General features: G+C 33.5%; 1 protein-coding gene across 2 annotated transcripts in view; it reads left to right on the top strand.

Moving 5' to 3' along the window:
* Positions 1-24,727, top strand: part of RASA3 (RAS p21 protein activator 3) — a 274,639-nt gene that overhangs the window by 107,792 nt on the left and 142,120 nt on the right. For both annotated transcript variants that reach the window (XM_031958761.1, XM_031958760.1), the window contains exon 3: positions 18,380-18,483. In XM_031958761.1, the coding sequence (XP_031814621.1) occupies positions 18,380-18,483 (104 nt within the window). The remainder of the gene's footprint in view (positions 1-18,379; positions 18,484-24,727) is intronic.

Below are 24,727 nucleotides of genomic sequence, written 5' to 3'. Positions count from 1 at the left end.
TTTCATTCTTTCACTATAGCCACCAGACATTATGCTTAGCTGTAATGGTCTTTGAGAGCCCAAACTTATATCCACACTGCAGTGAAGCATCTGAATTGGACTGGGTGTAATTCTTCTAAATGCTTTTCTTTGTAGGTAAAATTATTCTGATTACATTGAGCCCCAGAATATTTGAGAATCTTCTATAAGAGATCTGTAATCATTCAAGGAAATTTGATGTATTCAACATCTTAGGAAAGACTAAATAAATCAAGAAACTTTAACCATAATTCAACAGGTATTTGGGCCATAGTTTATCTGTCACATGGTTCTTTTCAACAGTGAGGTGATTCTTTTTTTTTTTCTTTCTTTCTTTTTTTTTTTATTTAATAGCCTTTTATTTACAGGATATATACATGGGTAACTTTACAGCATTAACAATTGCCAAACCTCTTGTTCCAATTTTTCACCTCTTATCCCCCCACCCCCTCCCCTAAATGGCAGGATGACCAGTAGATGTTAAATATATTAAAATATAACTTAGATACACAATAAGTATACATGACCAAAACATTATTTTGCTGTACAAAAAGAATCAGACTCTGAAATATTGTACAATTAGCTTGTGAAGGAAATCAAAAATGCAGGTGTGCATAAATATAGGGATTGGGAATTCAATGTAATGGTTTTTAGTCATCTCCCAGAGTTCTTTTTCTGGGCATAGCTAGTTCAGTTCATTACTGCTCCATTAGAAATGATTTGGTTGATCTCGTTGCTGAGGATGGCCTGGTCCATCAGAACTGGTCATCATATAGTATTGTTGTTGAAGTATATAATGATCTCCTGGTCCTGCTCATTTCACTCAGCATCAGTTCGTGTAAGTCTCTCCAGGCCTTTCTGAAATCATCCTGTTGGTCATTTCTTACAGAACAGTAATATTCCATAATTTTCATATACCACAATTTATTCAGCCATTCTCCAACTGATGGACATCCATTCAGTTTCCAGTTTCTAGCCACTACAAAAAGGGCTGCCACAAACATTCGTGCACATACAGGTCCCTTTCCCTTCTTTATAATCTCTTTGGGATATAATCCCAGTAGTAACACTGCTGGATCAAAGGGTATGCACAGTTTGATAACTTTTTGAGCATAGTTCCAAACTACTCTCCAAAATGGTTGGATTCGTTCACAACTCCACCAACAATGCATCAATGTCCCAGTTTTCCCACATCCCCTCCAACAATCATCATTATTTTTTCCTGTCATCTTAGCCAATCTGACAGGTGTGTAGTGGTATCTTAGAGTTGTCTTAATTTGCATTTCTCTGATTAATAATGACTTGGAGCATCTTTTCATATGACTAGAAATAGTTTCAATTTCTTCATCTGAGAATTGTCTGTTCATATCCTTTGACCATTTTTCAATTGGAGAATGGCTTGATTTTTTATAAATTAGAGTTAATTCTCTATATATTTTGGAAATGAGGCCTTTATCAGAACCTTTGACTGTAAAAATATTTTCCCAGTTTATTATTATTCCCTTCTAATCTTGTCTGCATTAGTTTTGTTTGTACAAAAACTTTTCAGTTTGGTATAATCAAAATTTTCTATTTTGTGATCAGTAATGATCTCTAGTTCTGCTTTGGTCATAAAGACCTTCCCCTTCCACAGGTCTGAGAGGTAAACTATCCTATGTTCCTCTAATTTATTAATGATTTCATTCTTTATGCCTAGGTCATGAACCCATTTTGACCTTATCTTGGTGTACGGCGCAGTGAGGTGATTCAGGCCAATTCCAATGGTCTTGTGATGGAGAGAGGACTGTGGGGACTGAGTGTGGATCACAACATAGTATTTTCATTTTTTGTTGTTGTTTGTCTGCATTTCTTATCTTTGTCATTTTTTTCATTTTTGATCTGATTTTTTCTTGTGCAGCATGATAATTAATGGAAATATGTATAGAAGAATTCCAAATGTTTAAGATATATTGGATTACTTGCCATCTAAGGGGAGGAGTGGATGGAAGGGAGGTGGAAAAAAGTTGGAACACAAAGTTTTGCGAGGGTGAATGGAGAAAACTATTTATGCATATGTTTTGAAAATAAAAAGCTTTATTAAAAAAAAAGAATTTCCTCCTGCTCCCATACCTCAAGCCTTTTCCACTTCCTACTCTAAAAATTGTAATCAAATCAACACCATCATTGTCTTTGGAAAAAGGCATGTCAGTGTATTGCCTTATTTTTCCACTAACAGTTTTTGTGACGCCCTAGACCAAAATTTCCATTCTTGGCTAACATTCCCTTTGTGTGTTATCGCCCTCTCTACAATGTTAGTTCCTTGAGAGCAGAGGCTTTTTGATTTGAAATTTATATCCCTAGTGCATGGTACATAGTAAGCACTTAACAGATGCTTTTCATTTGCTTGCTGATTCATTCAAACATCTCTCATCTTATAATAAGCTCCAGATGAATACTTGATCTAAATATGAAAGGTTATGTCATAAACAAGTTAGAGAAGTAGTAGAAGAAGGAGACACTTTTTAGAACTGTAGTTAGGAGGAGCACTTTTGATCCAGTAAGGAATAGTACTGATCGTAAAAAATAAAATGGATAATTCAAAAATTGATTAACAGATAAAATCAGCACAGTTGGAATTAGAAAGGAAACAATAGAAAAAAGTCTTTTTGACAAATTTCTCTCCTAGATCTGATATCCAAGATTCATATAAACATGTAAATACAACAGCCATTTCCCAACAGATAAATGCTCAAAGGATGTGAATAGGTAGTTTTCAAAAAGAGAAAGGCAAGTTATAAACAGCTATGTAAAACTATGAGAGAAATTTCAATTAAGTCAACTTCAGTGTTCGACCTCATATACATCAGATTGCTAATTTCCTTTTTGGCATCTTTGTCAATTGGCGGAGGGGCTTTAGGACAGTTATATTAATTCATTATTGGCAGAGCCATGAGTTGAGACAATCACTTTATTTTTTCCAATTACATATAAAGACAAATTTTTTAATGTTCATTTTTTTTAAATAAAAATTTGAGCTCTAAATGTTTTCACTTCATTTTTCTTCCACCTCCTCTCTAAGGTAGTAAACCATTTGATATAGGTTATATATGTGCAATCATGTAAAACATGTTTCCATATTGATCATCATCCAACTATGTTAGAAAGTAATTTGGAACTATATTTTAACAAGTTTCTAAACTAAAAAGTTACTGAAGTCCCAGGGAGACACTTTTGACCTAGTGATACCAGTGCTAGGTACCACCCCAAAGAGATAAAAGATAGAAGGAAAGGACTCAAAAAGGAATAACAATATTTATAACAACACTTTTTATTGAAACAAAGAGTAGGGCAATTATATTACTATCATGGTTTTTTTTTAAAACATAAGTAGAAGTTCACTTTCTTATGCAATCATTTTTCTATTCTTTATATACTATTGATATGTCCATGTTTGGTTCTAATTTTTTAAAAATGGTTTGTTCTTTTGTATTTTTCAATACATAAGAAGAAATACTAGAAGACAAAGACTAGAAGTCTTCAGAATTCAGAAACACACTTATTAGCATTTTAAAAAAATAAAAAATGAACCCTATATATCCAGTTGTGCCTATTTGTCATTTAGGATAGGCACAGGGACTGTGACTCATAAATTCATTTTTATCTGAAATACTTGGATGAAGAAACTCTTGCTACCATAGCAGATTGTTTTTTCCTGTAATTTACAGTCTTAGAGAATTGTCTAAAGCACAGAAAAGTTGATCCTAATTTATTTAGTATCTCTGAACCTCAGAAAGTTTAAGAGATTTACTCAGTCACATAACGTTGGAAGAGAGATATGAAATCAGATCTTTGGCTTTGAGGGTGACTCTCTATCCACTACACCATTCTGCCTTAAACTTGCATATAATCATCAATATTTTTAAGATACTAAGATGTCAATTATAATTACTTGGACATAGTAAGGTAGATAATAGTCGATGGGAAGTTCAATGATTGTCTCTTTTTTATTTACAAAACATATGCACAGGTAATTTTTCAACATTGACCCTTGACAAACCTTCCACATTTTCCTCTCCTTCCCCCACTCCCTCCCCTAGATGGCAAGTAGTTCAATACATATTAAATATGTTAAAGTATATCAATCATTGTTTCTTGAGAATAGATCTTCAGCTTGTGAAAATTTAGAGGGTAGATATGAACCTACTTTCATTTTTTCCCCTGTAATTTTGAAGATAGATTTCATTTCTTCCCACTAGCAGCTAAGGGCTCTGGATTCGGAGTTAGGAAAACCTGAGTTCAAATTTTATCTTTGATAGTTGTTAGCCATGTGACCCTGAGCAATGACTTGCTCACTGTCTGCCTTAATTTTCTCAGTTGTAGAATGGGACTAATAAAAGTACTACTTCATGGAGTTGTTATGATGATTAAATTAGATGATTTAAAAGCACATTACAAACCTTAGAACACTATGTAAGTCAACTGCTGTTATCATTATTATCATGATTAATTTTGTTCTCAAATCCACAAGAGCAAAGGTATCATTTAATATTTGATATTTGGCTGTGAGGTATCTTTGTAGTAATTTAGTGTCCAGTCCTATTCTTTGTTAAAGAAAGGGAATAGCAGGATTTCTTTCTCTAGAGTATATCCTATCTCATTAAGAATTGTTCTATAATAATTCAGATGAGATTTCACAGAAAAATTTAAATACCTGAAAATAGAGGTTCTTTTTACATGTAAAATCACAGTAGAAACATAGAAAATAACATTTATGTTGTTAGTATTAGATGACGGTGTTTCAAAGAGAAATTGAACCAAAAAAATTAGTCATGATGTGAAGCATGAGGAAAAGCCTAAAAATCAGAAGTGGTTCTCTACTACCCCCATCTGTAAACAATCAGATGATGGATGGTTTGTTGTAGAGTTCAGCCTTATGTAACCTCAATTTATTTTGCTGTTAGAACAGCTAATAAAATACATCTCTAGCTGAGAATGATAAGTATTTTCTTCCCTTCTCCTCAAGTACCCTAGGCAAGCTCAAGACCTTCAGGCTGGTCTTCTAATTCAAATGGAATTATGATTAGACTTGGAAGTGCAGTCTTACCCCTAATGCCTACTTCTAGAACCACTGACAAATCACATAATGTCTTTGTGGTACAATTTCCTCTCTCTATAAAAATTAGTTGTTGGATTAGATGGCTTCTAAAATCCATCCAGTCTATTTTAGATCTTTGATCCTATATCATTTAATTCTCTGAGCCTCAGTTTCTTGAATTGTAAAATGAGCTTATTGTAATAATAGAGGATCTTTAAGTTTTCTTCTGACTCTAATCAAAGTTATTTCATTTACATTGCTCTTTTATTCACCAAGACTATTTGAATACAGATGGTACTTTTAATAAGTCTTCTAGGAGCTATGAATTGGTGGCTAGTCTTGGAATTTGGAAGATCTGAATTCAAATCCTGACTCAGATATCTACTAACTATGTGATCCTAGGCAAGTCAATTCAGCTTAACCTTTTTTAGTCTCATAAAATGGGAATAATAATAAATTTATATTAATGTTAGCTATTAATTTTATTTTTCAGGTTGGTATTAAGAATAAATCAGGTACCTTTCTTAGAGTTATATTCAACCTAATTTTTTGGCTTCTAACTCACTCCAGGACACAAACTTAGATCTTCAGTTCATCCTATGAGATGAATCCAGTGCTTCTAAATGTTTTAGGCCAGTCAGAGGATGTGGACTTCACTGGGGCATGTTAATAATGCTTACTTTTAAGAAGAAGGGCAGAGTAAAAGAAAGTAAAACAAAAAACTCAACACCCTCAGTCACTCACAAAGAAGTTTGGTTTGGGTTCATTACTATTCATCATGCAGTGTGCTTTCTCTCTCTAAAGTATTAGTGCCAAATCCTCAAGCCTGCTTTTGCAACCCTTCTAAACACTGCCCACCCCTGTCCTACTCCAAATGTTAGGAAATAAAAACAGGGATTTTGCAACCTAGCATAGAATTGGGGAAAACAAAACAAAAATTTAAATTGCATTATCCCAGTTAGTAAACTTTAACTTCCCCTTTTTATTAGCAAATGTTTTGTCTTTAAATTATGAACAGCTTTACTATTTCAGTTATCGATATTTGGTGTGAGGCAAATGCCAGTTTTGACAAGAGGAAAAATGAATGATTTCTCTCTTGTTTTTTGACAAATATATAAATCATAATTTCTAATATATTGTCATGAGAGATCTAAGCTAGAGAATCCCTGCAGTTCTGCTGCATATATAAATTCTTGGTATTGATAAGGCATGTAGGTATTTCCCTTTTCTGTTTGGTCTCTCAGTGTGAAATTTTTTGGATTGAAGTTAATTTAACTTTTTTAAACTTCAGTTGAACTACTTCCAGTAATTACTGAGGGAAGGTAGAGTAGGGGTGAGAAGAGAGACCTTGTCATTCTTCCATGGCTTCTTTATCTAGATGCTATTGGCACACATTTATTTCCTTATGTCAAATAGCAGTGTTTAGGGACAGCCAAGTCAGAGGCATTTTATTTTATTTTATTTTTTAGAAAAAGTGTTCTGGAGCCTGAAGGCTGAGAGTGTGAAACAATTGTGTTTGAGACATTAATCATGCCATTTTGACTGTTGTTTGACCTCTTGCTTCTCAGGTCTGGGTTTGAGACAAAGTAAGTTCTGTTAGAAGAGATACCCCAAGGTTAAGTTGGTAATTTAAGGGGAAGCTCATAGCAGTTGTGTGACTCTTTTGATTCCATTAGAAAGAAGATATTGTTTTATACAGCCAACTTTGGGAGGATGGGGGTTAGGGCACTATAGACAGAGTTCATATTAATACACATCTGTGAGGTTTGGTTCTTCAAGAAAAAAATATGTTTTTAAATCCATCAGATTCTTCTTAATTTTAAATTAAAGTTCAGTGCAGCCTTCTAGTAGATGGATGAAAAATATTTTAGAAGTTATCCAGAATTACCCAGAATTTGAAGCTGAATTTATACATGAGGTTTTTGGAAGGAAAAAAAAAACTACCAAGCATCAAATGATAGGGAGGGAAGGAAGGTTTAAAGTTCTTTCAGTCTCTGAGATGCAGCAACTTCAGTTTCTGCTGAGTTTTGCCCAATTATGAATCAAAACTAAAGACAGAATATAAGATACAAGATGATACAAGATAATAGTCTACAAATTGTATTTGTTAAATACCTTTTATGTACTAGGCATTGTCCTGGGCCCTAGAGTTATGGAAATGAAACATTCCTTATCCTTAAGAGATTTACATTTTGTGAGAGCGGAAAAAAACTCTATCAACCCAAATGTGTACATATCAAAAATTTCAAATAAAATAAAATATGATAAATTCAAATACTCTTCAAACAACAAATTTAAAGTAAATAAATTTCAAGTAAATTTAAATAAATATGATAAATTCAAATATAATCAGCATAAGTAAAATAAAAATATAATAAATTTAAATAAATAATTCAAATTTAAATAAATTCAAAGTAAATACAATTCAAATAAATACAGTTAAATATAAATTCAGATGTAATAAAATATAATAAAGTCAAATAAATAAGTTCAAGGTAAATACAAGTTCATTTTTTGGGAAGAGGAGACAATATGTAGGAGAAAGAACTTAAGCTGTTCTTTGAAGATGATGGGATTCTAAAGAGACTCCTGTTTATGGAAATGAACCCCTTGTAGGCTGACAGCCAACTTGGGCAGAGGCACTGAGAGAAAAGATGGGATGTTGTGGATAAGGAACATCAAGAAGTCTAGTGTGATTGTGACACAGAATGTGTACAACAACTAATGTAATGTTTCTTCTGATAGTACAACTGTTTGTTAGACATGCTCTGTGGGATCAGAACCAAAGCTTTCAAATCTCCATAAGCCAGCCCTCTGAAGGGAAAAGCATGGCCTGCATGGAAAACTCAATAAAAAGGGCACAAATACTTTTGCAGTGAGTTATATGGTTTGGGTCTTGTTTTAATACCAGCATTACAGGAAACAAACAAAAAAAATGCTGCTTATGTTGTAATCAGAAATTATATTGTCTGTTTTCTAATCCATGATTACTTGGTGAATCTTTGTCTACATTTGACGCTCTGTAGATGTGCAACAGTCTGATCTTTTGGAAAGCAAGATTTTTGATAAGAGGTTTATTTGACTAGACATGAATGTGTTTAAAGCTCAGTATCTGTTTAGGAGAGCAAAGAAGACTATGACTTAAAGCAATGATTTGTTTTGGGTTTTTATTTATATTACAGATGATCTTCTTAGTATTGCTGTCATTTCTGGATTATCCTCTCCCCACACCCCAGTGTAATCCTCCTTTTTAAATACAGTGAAACAAAACATAGAATCATAGACTTATAATGATAATGATGAATTACATTAAGTGCTTTAGCAGTATTATCTCATTTGATTTCTTCATAACAACCCTGGGAGGTAGATGCAATTATTATTCCCATCTTACAAATGAGGAAACTGAATCAGACAGGTTTAAGTGACTTGCACAAGATCATACAGCTAGTAAGTGTCTGAGTCTGCATTTGAACTCAGGTTCTTATTTTTATAGATGAAGAAACTAAGGTCTATATAATATTCAATAGGTTATCCCTCGTTCCACAACTGTCATCCATTGCTTCTCTACTGAGAAAATACAGGTCCATTTAAACAATATTTTTCTGGAGCCAAATTTAGTGACTGCATTGATGTGAGAACCACAGTTTTTGAGTATATTTTCCTTTTACATTATTGTGACCATGTTCCCTTAGTTATTTGTTTTTAAAGTGTTTTTTCCCCTTAATGTTGAATATTTAAACCAAGAATGGCATTTTCACTCTCAACTTGGAATTTTAAGGTACCCTTTTCTCAGCATTTGCTTAAAAAGCATGCAATACCTAGCAAGAGCTGGATGACACAGTAGACAGAATAATCGACTATAGTCAGGAAGATCTGAGTTCAAATTTGATCTCATATCTTTACTAGCTATGTGATCCTAAACAAGTCACTTAACCATGTTTGCCTCAGTTTCTCATCTGTAAAATAATATTGAGAAGAAAAAAGCAAACCAATCGTGTCTTTGCCAAGAAAACCCTAAATGGTCTCATGGAAAGTTGGACATGACACAGTAACAACAATAACAAATACTTATTTGACAGCCTTTAAATTTGGGTTCATAAAAAAGAACTAGTAGGGAATAAATCTTTGCTATATTGGTAAAGATCACAATTATTATGTCAAATATAGAAAGCTTACCTACTATGTCTTTAAAACTTTTAAAAAGTGTCCCTATTTGTTATTGTTAATCAAGGCTGTCAGTAGACTGGGACATTTGCTGCTCTCGAAGTCCCATCTTCTCCATTTGTTTGTAGTTTGATATATCCTGTCATGAGTACTGGGCCAAGACATTTTTGTACACTGTAGAGAAGATTTGACAATTTGTGCTATCAGATAATATATATTGCTGTCCACCAGAAACTTTGAGCCTTCACTGTGATTTGTCATCAGAAATTAAATTCATGCCTGTCAGAGATAGTGGACTTTTCTGGCCTCAAAAATATGTGTAGTTATAAAAAGTAGTAAAAAATGTTTCTCATTGCATCCTACATAACTGATTCCTTGCCTTATTCCAATTCTGTGTTTACCCATAACTATTTCTGGGACCCCATTAATAGAAGATTCCTGTACACAGCCCAATTTTACTCAGTATTTTGTGACACTATTTTGTCATATTCCTGCCTCTGCCTCACTCAAAGCAACAATATGTCAGTGTTTTTGTGTGTTCCTTACTTGGTGCCTTTCTTTTCCCCATCTCATCAGGGTTCTTTCATGTTAGTCCTGCATGTGTCATCTTTTTTCTTCACCTTCTTCAATGAAAGTTGTATTGAATGGAATGGAAGCCTGTTCTTGGCTGAAAAAACATATCACCATGGGAGGAAAGGCAAGCAGCTACAGGGTACCAGCTCATTTCTTTTGGAGATGTCCTTGGAAAGTAGCTTTTCAAAAGTTATTCTCAAGGAAACACTAGAATAGGGATACAAATCTTTTGAATTAAAAAAATTCCCCTACCCACTTACATCTTCATTCAACTGACACTACATATTATTTGTTTCTTTCTTTGTAAAAAAGTGATACTTTTTTACAAAGTATTTTTTAAAAGTATTCATGATTTTGTTAGTGTATATAGTCCTTCTATGACCTGAATTACTAATTTTTTTTGTATCATTAACCCCTTTGGCAGTCTGGTGAAACCTATGTATTTTTCAGGAAAATATATTTAGTGCATAAAATTAAATATATAGTATTACAAAGGAAACCAGTTGAAAACCTATCATCAAAATATTTTTCTTTAAAATTTTTGGACTTCGGGCTAATGAACCTAGACTTGTGGACATAACTCACAATTTCCTTCTATAATTTAAGAGCTGATCTTTGTGAGTTCCTCTGGCCAAAACATCATCATCATTAACAACAACAACAACAACAACAACAACAACAACAACAACAAGTTAATCTTTATCTGGCCAACCTGGAGAAAGAACTCTCTGAATTTAGTTTGGTTGATTCTCAAATGATAAAAAAACAAACTATTTTTCTGTCTTGATAAGCTCCACCAAAGCTTGTGCTCCATTAGAACAACCTTTAGCTACCTGTGGTTAATGTTGTCACACAATGAGGCATCAGTCTCATTGTAGGAAAGAAATAATGCTTCAAGTTTTTCTTATTCCAGTCCATTCTACATAGTGCTTTGAAAGTACATTTCCTTAAATGCAGATCTTACATGTGATTTCCTTACTCAACCTTCAGTGACTTCTTATTGCTTCTACTATTAAATATAAACACAACCTGGTCCCAACCTGTCTTTCTACTTCATTGTCCCTTACTCTCTCCATTATATGGTAATCAAGCCAAAGTGTATTTTTCTGTGATCCTCAACCATAGAGGAACATGTGCTCCTCTTTGTTTGATATTCTGACACCCTGCCTTTGCATTGGCAGTCCAACATGCCATTATGCACATTCTCTTTACCTCTACCTCATAGTATTCCTATCTTCTTTTAAAATATAACTCAAGTACCGTTTCTTGCATCAACCCTTACCTAATCCTATTGTCTTCTATTGTCTTCCTTCCCAAACTATCCATTGTTTAACTACTTTGTATATATTTATATATTTTTTTCATTTTATTCTTAAACTGTCTATATTTCCATATGTGTTCATTGCTTTCCTTATTAGAGCATAAATTCTTTGGGAGTAAGGATTGTTTTATTCTTTGTATTTATATCAATAGCACTTAATATGGTGTTTGCTGAATAGTAGGTAGTCTGTGTTTAATGAATGCTTGTTTGAATGATGAAAATTGTAGTATGGTTAAGAAAATCCTTGTACTAAATGAATATGGCAAGGTTGGACTAACCCAAAGAAGAAGACTATGTATAGATGTATGTGTACATATGTATATGTGTATACAATATGTATATCATGTATGTGTGTTCATGTGTATACACATACATACATACATACACAGAAATGCAGACACAAAAACATTTGGAAGATGGAGCAGGAAACAGTTGTCACTAAAAATTCTGGTACTGGGACAGTGAGTGTTTTTAGAAAATTCAGACCTGGAAATTAGGATCCCAAGTCTTTAATTAGAAGTGAAACTCTGTGACAGCTTCATCTAGTAGAGACCTTGAGATCCCAGGAAACTGCCCCCCAGGATGTTGAATCTACTTCTCCTCTCTGCCAAAGTTGGATGAAGGAGAATATGAAATCTGATGATTTCCTGTTTTAGTTATAATTCTTAGCAAGGTTTTGAGCACAATTGTTTTTACCTGAAGAATTATAAATACTGTTTATATTTGTGATGCCCTGAGGCAAAGTCCTAGTTATCTTGCTGTAGTTACAGTCCTGGGATGAAGCAATAATATGCTATGGTCTCCAGATCTGTTTCAGAAGGCCTAGAATTGTGGAAATTTGGCCAACCTGATTTGTAGATTTGTCTGACTGACGCGGGATTCAATTTGCCATGCCTATAAAATAAGATTTTTACAAAGTAATTTTTTAAGTTTCTTATGATTAAGAAATTTGATATTCCAAAAGATCAGTGACTTCCTTATTATGGTTACTACTTCTCCATGTAGGATACAGAAATGATACTTCAAGACTTTAGAAATCTATGGTTTTGTTGATGTGGCACATATAAAACATATTTCATTAAGTTCATTGATTTCTTTGAGGAGGAAACATTTGTTCACTCTGGTGGCCAATTAAGCTAATACTCTGATGATAGACCTGAATCTATTGCTGTGTCTACATCTGAAACTGTCCTAGTTTTGAAAAACTCTCTATAGCTTGTGTTCCTTCAAATAAACAACTTTATCTTCATGCCATTGGAATGGGGTGCCAGAAGGGTGATGATTGAAGATTAGTTTTAGAAAGTGAATGCACATTTCTTTTAAAAATATACTTTAAGAATCTATAATTTTATAGATGTTAATACATCTTGGATATGAATACTTATTTTACTCATATGGATTACAAATTCTTTGTTCCTTAGTTGGTCATCTGATGCTGATAATGCTTTAAAAAAAGTTATCACCTTGTGGCTAGCCTTCTTTTGAGCTTCTCTAAACTTAATTAAGCTGATCTTAAGGGAGAAGTTGTGTATAGTCATCCTTTCCACATCACAGGTGTTAGGGGTGTGGCAATCCCATGATTTGGAAAATCTGCCAAAAAAGAATTTTTGGCCTTCCTTTCATATCAGAAAAGAGATCTGAATTATTATGGTATTTAAAATAAAATATGTTGATATATGATAAATTGTTATATGTAATATAACATATAATATATAATTATGTATATGTTACATGTAATATATACATCTATTTTATATATTTCTGAGTTTCTAAACTTTTTCCGTGTCATTGCTAGCTTTTGTGTGTCATCTGTGGCTGCAAAACTCCTCTCAAATTCCCATTTAATTTCTTATACTCACCCACAATATATTATAAACACAATGGTGAAAGTCATGATATGGAAGAGATAACTGTAGTAGTAATAATAATAATAATAGCTAATATTTAAATCATATTTACTATGTGCTAGGTCGTGTGGTAAATTCTTTTTTACAAATATCTCATCATTGAATGCTTCTTTTGATCTTTGCTGACTTGATAGGGCTCTGCTTTGAAACCCAGAATTGCTATCAGATGATGACTTCAGTGGAGGACAAAATACTATAGTAATACTAATCTGAAAGTTCACATAAACATGTTCAAATCACTGTGAAGTATTTTTTTTTAAATATAGTTGAATATACTGTTCTTATACGCTACAACCAAACAAATATTTTGTGATTTGTTGTTAAATATTAGTATGAGCTATTCATCCATCTTGATAGTTTTCCATATTTATTTTGGACTAATTTCTCAATACTTAAGGTTTTATTGTTAATGATGTTAAAAATAAGATTTCCTTAATAAGAAAAATTAATGAGACTCAATTCTCTCTAATTAATCTAATGAGCAATTTGTTCCAGCATGTTTCCTTAATATTCATTACTGAGATTTTTATAAACTAAGTAATAATTATTTTTGTCATGATAATATGAAACCTAGTGGCCATTATTAGTTCTTGTTGCATGATTGAGAAAACACATTTTTTTCATTTTTTTTCTCTTGTTGAAGGTTAGTCTTGAGCAAATGAACTCCTTAATCTGAAATGTGATATTTTGCTACAACACTGGCCTGTTGTACTCATTAGTCAAGTGCATTCAAGTTTCAATAGGAGGGAGAAATTATTTATAAGAAATTACTACAAAAATAGGAAAACAAACAAAAAAAGAATATAATGTTTGAGCTTTCCTAAATAAAAGGTATTATCTAATACAATTCCAGTGTAACACAATGTAGCATAACAAATTAAAACATGTTGTTCATTAGATCTAATATAAGGAGATATGTTAAGTTATGTTATGCTATGTATGTTATATAATATTATATTATGTTGCATTATGTTCTAGGTTGGGCAGTAGATAGAGAACGAGACTTGGAATCAGGAAAACCTGAATTCAAATCCAGCTTCAGAAACATCCTATTTGTGTGACTTTGAACAGTTACTTAACCTATTTGCCCCCAGAAAAGGAAGTGGCAAAATCACTCTGGTAATTTTGCCAAGGAAGCCCCAGAGACAGAAATCCACAGGGTTACAAAGAGTTGGATGGGACTGAAATGACTGAACAACAACATGTTATGTTGTAATATTTATTTTTATTTTAATAATTTAATTTTAATTTTAATAATTTAATGATATTAAATATTAAAATGTTTATTTTATAACATTATTATATATGTACTATATTAGATAATGCCTTTTTAATTTATTAAATAACAGCTTTTTATTTTCAAAATATATGCAAAGGTAGTTTCCAACATTCACCCTTGCAAAACCTTGGGTTCTAATTTTTTTTTCCTCCTTTCTCCCCACCCCTTTCCCTAAACAGAAAATAATCCAGTATATGTAAACAATGTTCTATACTTATTTCCACATTTATTATGCTGCATAAGAAAAGTCAGCTCAAAAAGGGAAAAAATGAAAAAGAAAACAAAAATCAAACAACTAAAAAAGATGAAAATACTATGTTGTGATCCACATTCAGTTCCCACAGTCCTCTTTCTGAATGCAGATGACTCTTTCCTCCACAATTCTATTGGAATTGGCCTGAATCACCTCATTGTTGAAAAGAGCCAAATCCATCAGAGTTGATCACCACATAATCTTGTTGTTTCTGTGTACAATATTCTCTTGGTTCTATTTATTTCACTTAGCATCAAGTCATGTAAATCTGCCCAGGTCTTTCTGAAATCATCCTGCTGATTGTTTCTTACAGAACAATAATATTCCATAACATTCATATACCATAACTTATTTAGCCTTCCCCAACCGATGGGCATCCACTCATTTTCCATTTCCTTGCCACTACAAAAAAGAGCTACTACAAACATTTTTGCACATGTGGGTCCTTTCCTCTTTTTAAATGATATCTTTGGGATATAGACGCAGTAGAGACACTGCTGGATTAAAGGTTATGTACACTTTGATAGCCCTTTGGGAATAGTTCCAAATTGCTCTCCAGAATGGTTGAATCAGTTCACAAATCCACCAACAGTATCAGTGACCCAATTTTCCCACATCCCCTCCTTTATCAGATAATGCCTTTTCTTTAGGAAAACTCAAACATTATAAATATTCTCTTTTTTTTCTTTTTCTAATCTTGAATTGTCATCATTTCTTGTTAGTCTTTTTCTAAGAAAACAAATGGATCAAAAAGATCCATTGGATTTCTATGCTATCATTTTTCCAAAAATCTTTTAAGTGTGTGCTGGTATATTATCATAATCTTACCACGTCCTTGATAGGGTCTGATTTTAAAGATGGAGAATGTGGGTACACAGTGACTCAGCCAAGTTGATGACGCCCATAATTGTATAATCAGTGATAAATTTAATTCCCTCATCCATTGGATTTAACATTTATGTTAATATAAAATTAATCATGAATAAATGTGTTCTGTGTTACTTTAGACAAGTTGCTTACCTGCTTTTCAGAGTTTTAGAGTGGGTTTCAGAGACCCAGCTTCCTCATCTGTAAAATAAAAGATTGGATTACATTGTCTCTGGGGTTCCTTTTATCTCAAAATTTATGATCCTATGTTTCAGCAACTGACATGAGATTCTAATATCACATAGACCTTTAGTTTTCCCTTGCACTTGTATTTGAAGTTTTTCCACCTTTGTAAAACCTGCCAGAGTTTATATTCTCTTGATGTAATCTATAGTTATTTTTTTGAGAGGGTAAGTAAATTGATTTTTCTAAATGTACAAAACACTGTATTGTCCAGTACTAGCCTCCCCTATCTTATCATCAGTTTTATTCTCCAAGAAGAAATGATTTTCTAGACATAGGCAAATATTAGATCCTATTAAAATAATCATATATTCTTAATTATTGGACTCCAAAGAGATTTGATAATCTGTTAGAAGTTCATGATTAAAAAAGTTTTATATTGGTATCCAGGATCTTTTACATGGAAATACAAAGAGGCAAAAACAGCCCCTGCTCTCATAAAGATTTCATATTCTCATTGTGGAGAAGACAACATGTAAATAATTAGGTGCATAAAAGCTAACATACAAGGTAAATTGGAGGCAATCTCAAAGGGAAAGCACTACTATTGAAGGGGATAGGGAAAATCTTCTGGCAGAAGGTAGGATTTTAGCTGAGACTTAAAAGAAGCTACTTTTTTCTTAAGGAGAAACCAGGAAAGTAACTCAATTGGTAGAATGAAGAATTATGAAATTCAGAACTGGATAATATTAAATGAACCATTTATAGTTATCCCTTCCACATTGTGACTTTCCCTAATTATTTTCTATATATTGTGGGCTGGTATAAGAAATTAAATATTTGGGGAGTTTTTCAGAAGCCTCAGATGACACATGAAGGGTAGCAGATGACAGAGAAAAAGTTTAGAAACTCAGAAATGCATAAAATGTATGTATAGTATTGCATATCAACCCTTTATTTTTTTAATATCATAATTATTTAGACTACTCTGGTATGAAGGAATGGTCAAGAAATTTTATCCAGATTTTCCAGATCATAGGGGCTTGGGCTTTTAATCCCCATTATGTGGAAGGGATAACTATAGTTAAGATCCTTCATTTTCAGGAAAAAAAAACTAGAACCCTAATAAGGTAAGGGACTTATCCAAGGTGGTAACAGTGCTAAGGTTTGAATCTTGGTTCAGTTTTAAAGAAGGAAAAAAAAGTCATTTTTCTATTTTATCATGCTTTGAAGAGGAACATTACTAGATTTTAGCTGGGACATATACATATAATGAATTAAATCAACTCTTAGGTATATACCTATCTTCTCTTAAAAGCAGTATGTAGATTTCATAAGTATTTAATGTTGGGCTAGAGTTTCATATGTGCATTTTTTTAATGACAACCTTGATCTTATGCTTGACCAGAACAATACAATTTGCTTAAATAGAGGCTCCTGGCTTTTAGCTTGTTAATCAGAAGTTGGGATTTATTTTTAAGTTTCCATCTGTGCTGCATTTGTTGGATTGACTCATCCTTGGGCAGATATCTTTAAAGGGTAGGAGGCTTTCTCATGGGGGCGATCATCTGTGACAGAAGGGAGAAACCTCTTCTAGGAAAAATAACATGGATGGATGTTTAAATGGAATAATAGGGAAAGAGGAAGAATGTCAGAGATTAGTGTCATGCACTTGAAATGCAATGCTTTATTTCTCTTTGAAATATGTCAGTGAGACTGCTGGGGAAAAATACCCCATAGAAACCTCTATTTATTGAAGTTATCCTTTCCCCCACTCCAAATAAACTTGAATGAATATTTTAGAAAGCTTTTGAATCAACTGCTATACCAGTGTTTAGCATTCTGATCTTCTTGCAGCCCCAATGAGAACAAATGTGGTAGTACAAATGTATTCATTCATATCACACTTAAATACTTGGAAGGCATGTAATGGAGTTAATGGCAGTGGAAATGAACTCTGTATGTAGGAGGATCTTTTTGGGTCAGCATATATTTTGTATTTTCTGTAAAGGAATAAGCAAGGGGAATAAGCATTTATTAAATACCAACTATGTGCCAGGCAATGTGCTAAGCACTTTACAAATATCATCTCCTTTGATCCTCACAACCACTTTGTAATGTAGATGCTACTGCTATGCCTCCTTTACAGTTGAAAAAGTAAGGCTGACAGGTTAAATGTCTTGACCAAAGTCACACAGATACTAAGTATCTGAAACTGGATTTGAACCTGGAACTTCCTGACTCCAGGCCCTTACCAAAAGCAACCAAAGTTGCAAATTTAATTGAAAATTTAACTGATTCAAAAATAGAAACTGAATGCCTGTCAAGAATAAAGTACATATTTTATATATATGGTTGAGTATGAATTTAATGGAGCAGCTAAATGGAAGAGTGGAGAGAGTCCTGGGTCTAGAGTCAAGCAATTATCTTCATGAGTTCAAATCCAGCCTGAGACACTTACTGTGTGGTCCTGCCTTAACCTTGTTTGTTTCATTTTCTTCATGTATAAAATGGGCTTAAAAATGGCAAACCACTTAAGAAAAGACCTGAAATGAGGGCAGAAAGAATTTGAAATGATTAATCACCCACAAAATGAATTTAAAAGCTTTTCTATGCCTATAGCCAATCTTCCAATATGTAATATATTAATAATTTTTAATAATTGCTGGTTTTAATATTCATATTAAAGACCTATAGATAATGCATTATATTCATGTTCATTTTATTATTATTTCCCTAGTCCCTTTTATGGAGAAGACTTTTACTGTGAAATTCCACGGAGTTTTCGGCACCTGTCCTTTTACATTTTCGATAGAGATGTGTTCAGAAGGGATTCCATCATAGGTATGTATTCAAAAGGTGTAATTTCTATAGTGTCATCAGTTTTCTTATAGGCCTTTGAATTTATGCCTTTGAATCAGAAATGGGGTGAATGTTGCCTTAAATGCTCTTTTTTTACCCCTCATTCCATTATTCCCATATCTAGGCAAGAAAAAAGAATCTGTTGTTCTTGGGTGAGGATATAGAGTCAAAAATATATTAATGATAATCTAACATTTGAGGATGCATTAGGGTCTTAGGACAGGGCTGGAAGGTCCCCTTGGACCAACATGATTCTTTTGAGAGAATAGATGATGGATGGGTAGCACGTAAAACCCCCTTTTAATCTCCCATTTTATCCTCTAGTTTTGAAGTCTCTAGCCTTTTGTACCCACTTTTCAAAAATGGCATATTGGAAAAAATACTAGATTTGGAGGTTCCAGAGTTAAAATCCTAAATAGATTTGACATTCACCACCATTGTTGATAATTGAATCTGGAGCTGATCAGATAAAATGAAATAATATAAAGGGAGAAGAGAATTGGAGCTAAAAGAAAGTTCTGTGGAATACCTATGTCTCAGGTTTATTGCCTGAATGAAGATCCAGCCTCAGGAGGAGTGGTCAGATAGATAGAGTGGAGAAATGTCACAGAAGCCTAAAGAAAAGAGAGTATTGAGAAGAAGAATATTCCAGAGGCTATAGAGAGGTCAAAAGGTTGATAATTAAGGAAAGGCCAATGGATTTGACAATTAAGATCATTAGTAACTTTGGAGGCCTCAGTTTTGACTGAATGATGAGGTCTTTAGCCAGACTAAAGAGAATTAGAAGAGAATGAAAAGAAAGGAAATGGAAGAGGTTTTTATTGTAGATAATTTTCTCAAGGAGAGAAAAAGGTAGAAGAGATTTGGGACAATACGTAGGAAGAAAAGGAATGGATGGATGAAGTGAAGATTTGTTGAGGGTGGAGACATAGTTACGTTTGTTGGCAGCAGGGAAGCAGCCAAAAGCCAAGGAGAGATTGAAAACAGTGATAGACTAGGAATTATAAAGGGAAAAATCTCAGAATCAAGAAGTTGTTGAGAAGTACATGCAAATTACTTGTATGACCGATCCTTTGAAATAATCTCCTAATTCATCCATAAACTGTTTCTAAGTAGCTAAGGTAGATGAAGAATTCTTGCTCTACAGTATGTGCTATGGATTTGGTCCTAGGCTTGGTGTCAGGAAGACTTTGACTCAGACACCCAGCTTTGACATTTGGTTGGTTATTGTTCTTCATTGTTGAAGAGGACTAAAATTACATCACTGTATTGGAGTCAAAATACAATATGGCTAACAATATGTCCAAGATCAAATCTTGGAAGATCATCCCACAGATTGAGCACAAATAGTCTGCATGAACCTTTGGGGTGGATTCTCTAAATTTGTGCATCTCATTTTTTTTTTAGCTAATTCAATTCTGTTTTGCTCATAGAGCATAGCATCTTCTTTGATGTGGCAGGCCATGCTGGATGGTTCTTTGCCAGTGTCTCCCAAGTCTAAAGTCTAAACTTGACTTTTACTAGTAATGTGAACACAGACAAGTTAACGAACTTCTCTGAGCCTCAGTTTTTCCATCTGTAGAATGGGGATCATAATACTGCTAATTCCTATTTCAGCTGATTTCGGTGAGATTCAAATGAGATATTTGTAAAGTATCTTGATAACTTTCGATCACTTGGTACATCTTGTTATTCTCGCAAATGAGAAAACTTTGGCTCAGAGACGTAAAAATGGTTATCCAGAGATTCTATAACCAGTTTAAGAACCCACTATTCCTGACTTTTTTGTACAGTGCCTTTTGTTTTAGTCAGATGGTAAATGTGATGTCTCATTAGTTATATGCATGTTTTTATATCCTTTTTGATTATAATTAAATCTTTTGTGTAACTTATACCAATGAACAAATTTGGGGGATATTAATTTGTGACAAATCAGGTATCAAGTTGGCAGAAACCATAGTAAATAAGAGGACATCTTGGTGAGATAAAAGAAGAAGAGATAGAGAACTTATTTAGGATCTGAAGGAATGTTGTCATTTGTGAAAGTGAAGAGAAATGAGACTAGCTAATTCTGATTTGGATATAGAGACCGTGAAGAATTCAGACCTGCTGTCAGGTTCTGCCTGGAGAATGTTTCATTCTGAAGTTGGGAGCTGTGTCTGGAGAGTCAAACAGGAGAACATTGTTTCCTTAAATACCAAGAGAGTTTAAAGAGAGAATCCTAGCTAAATTGTGTCGGAAATGAGAAACTACATGTTTAGGGTGCTCGGACAATAATGAGATCTGATAGCTGTATCTTCCATTCGTTCACAAGTTTTACTCAGTATCTTTTCTGTGTACAGTATGGAATAAAATGCACCAATCTTCTAGTAGTTTCTTGCATGTTGTGGATCTGTTTGGTGATATGGATGATTTGTTATGATTGACTATATTTAATGTTTCCCTCAGTTCAACTCCCATTTTAAAAATGTTTTCTGTCTGTAAGTCCTTTTCCTACGAATTGTAAATTCAAAGGTAAAAAAGAAAATAATATCTGTCCTCAGGATTTATCCATTCAAATATAGGCTATGGATGACTCACTGTTAAAGTAGAGAAAATCCATCCCACAGTAATTATTAAATGCCTGCTATGTTTCAGGCACTGGAATACAGATAGAAATAAGATTATTCTCGTGCTCAGAGTGAGTAAGTGCTTTTTAAGAACATGACCCAAAGAGTAAAGCCCATTAAGTTTCTGATAGTGGCAATAAAATTACCATGTTGTCAAAGAAGACCATATGGATTTTTGGACAACATGAAGCTCCATTATTTTTTGAATAATTTCTCTTTAGGTAATTCTGTAGCTTTTAATATAGTCCTGACCCTTTACAAATGTAGTATATTTCCTCTGTGTAGCTTTGGTTCCACTCATATGTCATGTAGGCAAAATAGAATACAATTTTCACTTTGATTATATAGAGATATCATCAGAATCCTCTGGGAGCCAAAAGTTTTTCTAGAAATCACAGTTTGTCCTTATTCTATATAGTTAATTCCTTTCAGATAGGAGTGTTCTTTCAATATGAAGTGTGGCATGGGAGAAGCCAGTTGTTTTTTTAAATTCCTTCTATTCTGATAATGTTTATTTTGAACAGTTTTATAAAATTTAAGGATTATGATAAATAGAGTGATCAACTAATAATTCTAAAGGACCAGTGGCTACTCACTTCCTAACTGAAAGTTAATAGAGTATATTCACAGAATGAGGCACATATTTGTACATAACAAATGTGGGATGGTGGTATATAAATTATTTAAAGGCAGAGAATTTTCGTCTTTGTATTCTATATTTCTTAGAAATTTTACACTCTCATCTTTGAACTCTGCAGTTCAGTCATATTGGATTACTGTTCCATGTAGGCAACTCTATCTTCCATCATCATTTCTTGTATTCACTGTGTATTCCAGAAGTTCCAGACTAAACTGAGTTCCCCAGGATCTCCTCAAGCTAGATATGTTAGTGTATTCACTGCCTCTTTACCATGAGATCCCTATTTTTTTCCCAAGAGTCAGCTTGAATAATCAATTATTGAACCACTCAATTAATAAACATTTATTAAACAGCATGTGTCAGGCACTGTACTATGCATTAAGGATACAAAACAGGGCAAAATCCTGTTCTCAAAGAGGTCATAATCTAATGGAGACAACAAACAAACAAATATATTACAAAGCAAATTTATATGCAGAATAAATAGGAAATAATTAAAAGATAGGAAGCACCATAATTAAGAGGGGTTGGGAAAGGCTTCCTATGGAAGGTAGGGTTTTAGTTGGGACTTAAAGGAAACCACAGAAGTCAATAGTTTGAACAGAGAGGATACCAGGCATGGGAGACAGCCAGAAAGAGTATCCAGAACAGAAAAATGTCTTATCTGTGGAACAACCAGGAGGCCAGAATCAATGAATTGAAGAATCCACATTAAATCTTTTCTGATTCTCCCAGCTGTTGATATGTTCTCTCTCACCAAAGTACTTTAATACCTCATCTATAAAATAGGGATAATATAAGCACTGACTTCCCGGGTTGTAAAAAAAGTACTTTGTAAACCTTAAAGTGCTATATAAATGTATTATTATAATAATATTCATCTGTGTTTTTTATGTACATATTAATATATATTCATTTCCTCACCTATTTAAAAGATAGCTATTTGAGGGTAAAGCTTGTTTCATTTGTGACTTTGTCTTCAGTGCTTAGCCCACTCTACTGGCTGATTAATCCCCAGTACCTAGCAGGTAGATGCTTATAAATAGATTCTTGGGGATTCTAAACTAATGACTTTTTTTTTTCTGAGAAAATGTGTTTTACCTGACAGGAAATCAAATAACTCCTGTTCTGTGGGCATCAGTTGTCTCAGGGTGAATTGAACGTGGTAATATCTGCAGATCTATCTACCTTCAGCACTCTGTTCTTTCATACTAAAATATTAGTGACTTATCCAACCAATAACATGTTTGAAGTACCCACTATACTGTATTTCCTTTTCTCCTGAAAAACAGAACTAGACAATTTGAGGATACTGGGTGGACTAGCTGATCTTAAGGTTTAAAGAATAGGAAAACTGAAGACAATCTTCTGGTGTCTTCTCTCTGTTGATTATTTCTAAGTTGTCAAAGACTGTCACCAAGTATTTCCCTGATGAGAGAATAAGCAGGATTGTCCATATTCTTCATTATGCTAAGAATTGGCTTTTATTTATAATCTGATGAGATTGTGAACTCTCAAAGTGGCTATAGTTCTTTACATAAATAAAATGTATCCAAACCCTTTGTTGAGAAACCCATGAACAGATGCCTTTGATTGGGAGTGTCTAAGTGAAAACTCTCTGTCTGCTAAGATAAAAATTCCAGATGGTTTTGAAATTTTATAATCTGAAATTGCATTAATATTCTATGAAAAGCAGTTCTTTGGGGTTCGTATCCTTTTACTTTATTTACTTTATTTTAGTTGTGGTGTGGACACATTTTATTTAATAATGTGTGTTTGTGTAGGGAGAGTGAGGAGTATTTTTTAACATCCGTTTGCTGTTTTCATAATGATTTTAGAATGAGTTTGGGGATTCTCAATTTGATATATAACTAATATAAAATTGCAGGTAAGACTTGAAGCTTCAGAGACTCTAAGATACATATCTAGCTTGAGGAGATCCTGGGGAATTCAGTTTAGTCTGGAACTTCTGGAGATGAGAACTAGTTTTCTCTTTTTTTTTTTCTTTTTTTTTCAAGAATACTTCTAAAAACAGGGTTGGACCCAGGTTCTATAGTACAGGGCTTCTTAAACTTTTCCCACTTGTGTCCCCTTTTCATTGGAGACATTTTTATCTTGAGCATAGAGGTATATAAAATATGCTTACAAATCAAACATGTGCTGATAGTAAATCATAATTTTGCAACCCCACATTCAGTTATGAGATCCCAGATGGGGTCAATTTAAGAAACTAGGCTATAGTAGAATGAGCTCTGGATTTGCGGTGAGAAGTGGACTCAAGATCTGGCTTTCCTTCTTACTGCTTGTATGATCTTGGATAAATCTCTTAAAATGTATGCATTTTGTTTTCTTTATGTATGAAGCCAAAGATTGATGATTTCTAAAGTTTCATTCATCTCTTGCTTTATGAGAAAAAGAGGAGAGTAGTTGATATACCTACTACATTTAGAGTCAAAGACTAGATCTTGAATATTAAAGAAGGGAAAGGGACCCATATGTACAAAAATGTTTGTGATAGCCCTTTTTGTAGTGGCTAGAAACTGGAACCTGAATGGATGCCCATCAATTGGAGAGTGGTTCAATAAATTGTGGTATATAAATGTTATGGAATATTATTGTTCTATAAGAAATGACCAGCAAGATGAATACAGAGAGGCTTGGAGAGAGTTACATGAACTGATGCTAAGTGAAATGAGCAGAACCAGGAGATCATTATACACTTCAACAACAATACTATATGGTGATCAATTCTGATGGACATGACTCTCTTCAACAATGAGAGGATCCAAATCAGTTCCAATTGATCTGTAATGAACAGAACCAGCTACAGCAGAGAAAGAACACTGGGAAATAAGTATAGACCACAACATAACATTTCCACTCGTTCTGTTATTATTTGCTTGCATTTTTGTTTATTTTCTTCTCAGGCTATTTTTATGTTCTTTCAAAATCCGATCTTTCTTGTGCAACAAGATAA

Source organism: Sarcophilus harrisii, chromosome 3, assembly GCF_902635505.1.
Source record: "Sarcophilus harrisii chromosome 3, mSarHar1.11, whole genome shotgun sequence".
Lineage (NCBI taxonomy): Eukaryota > Metazoa > Chordata > Mammalia > Dasyuromorphia > Dasyuridae > Sarcophilus > Sarcophilus harrisii.
This window is presented reverse-complemented; position numbering and strand designations above follow the sequence as displayed.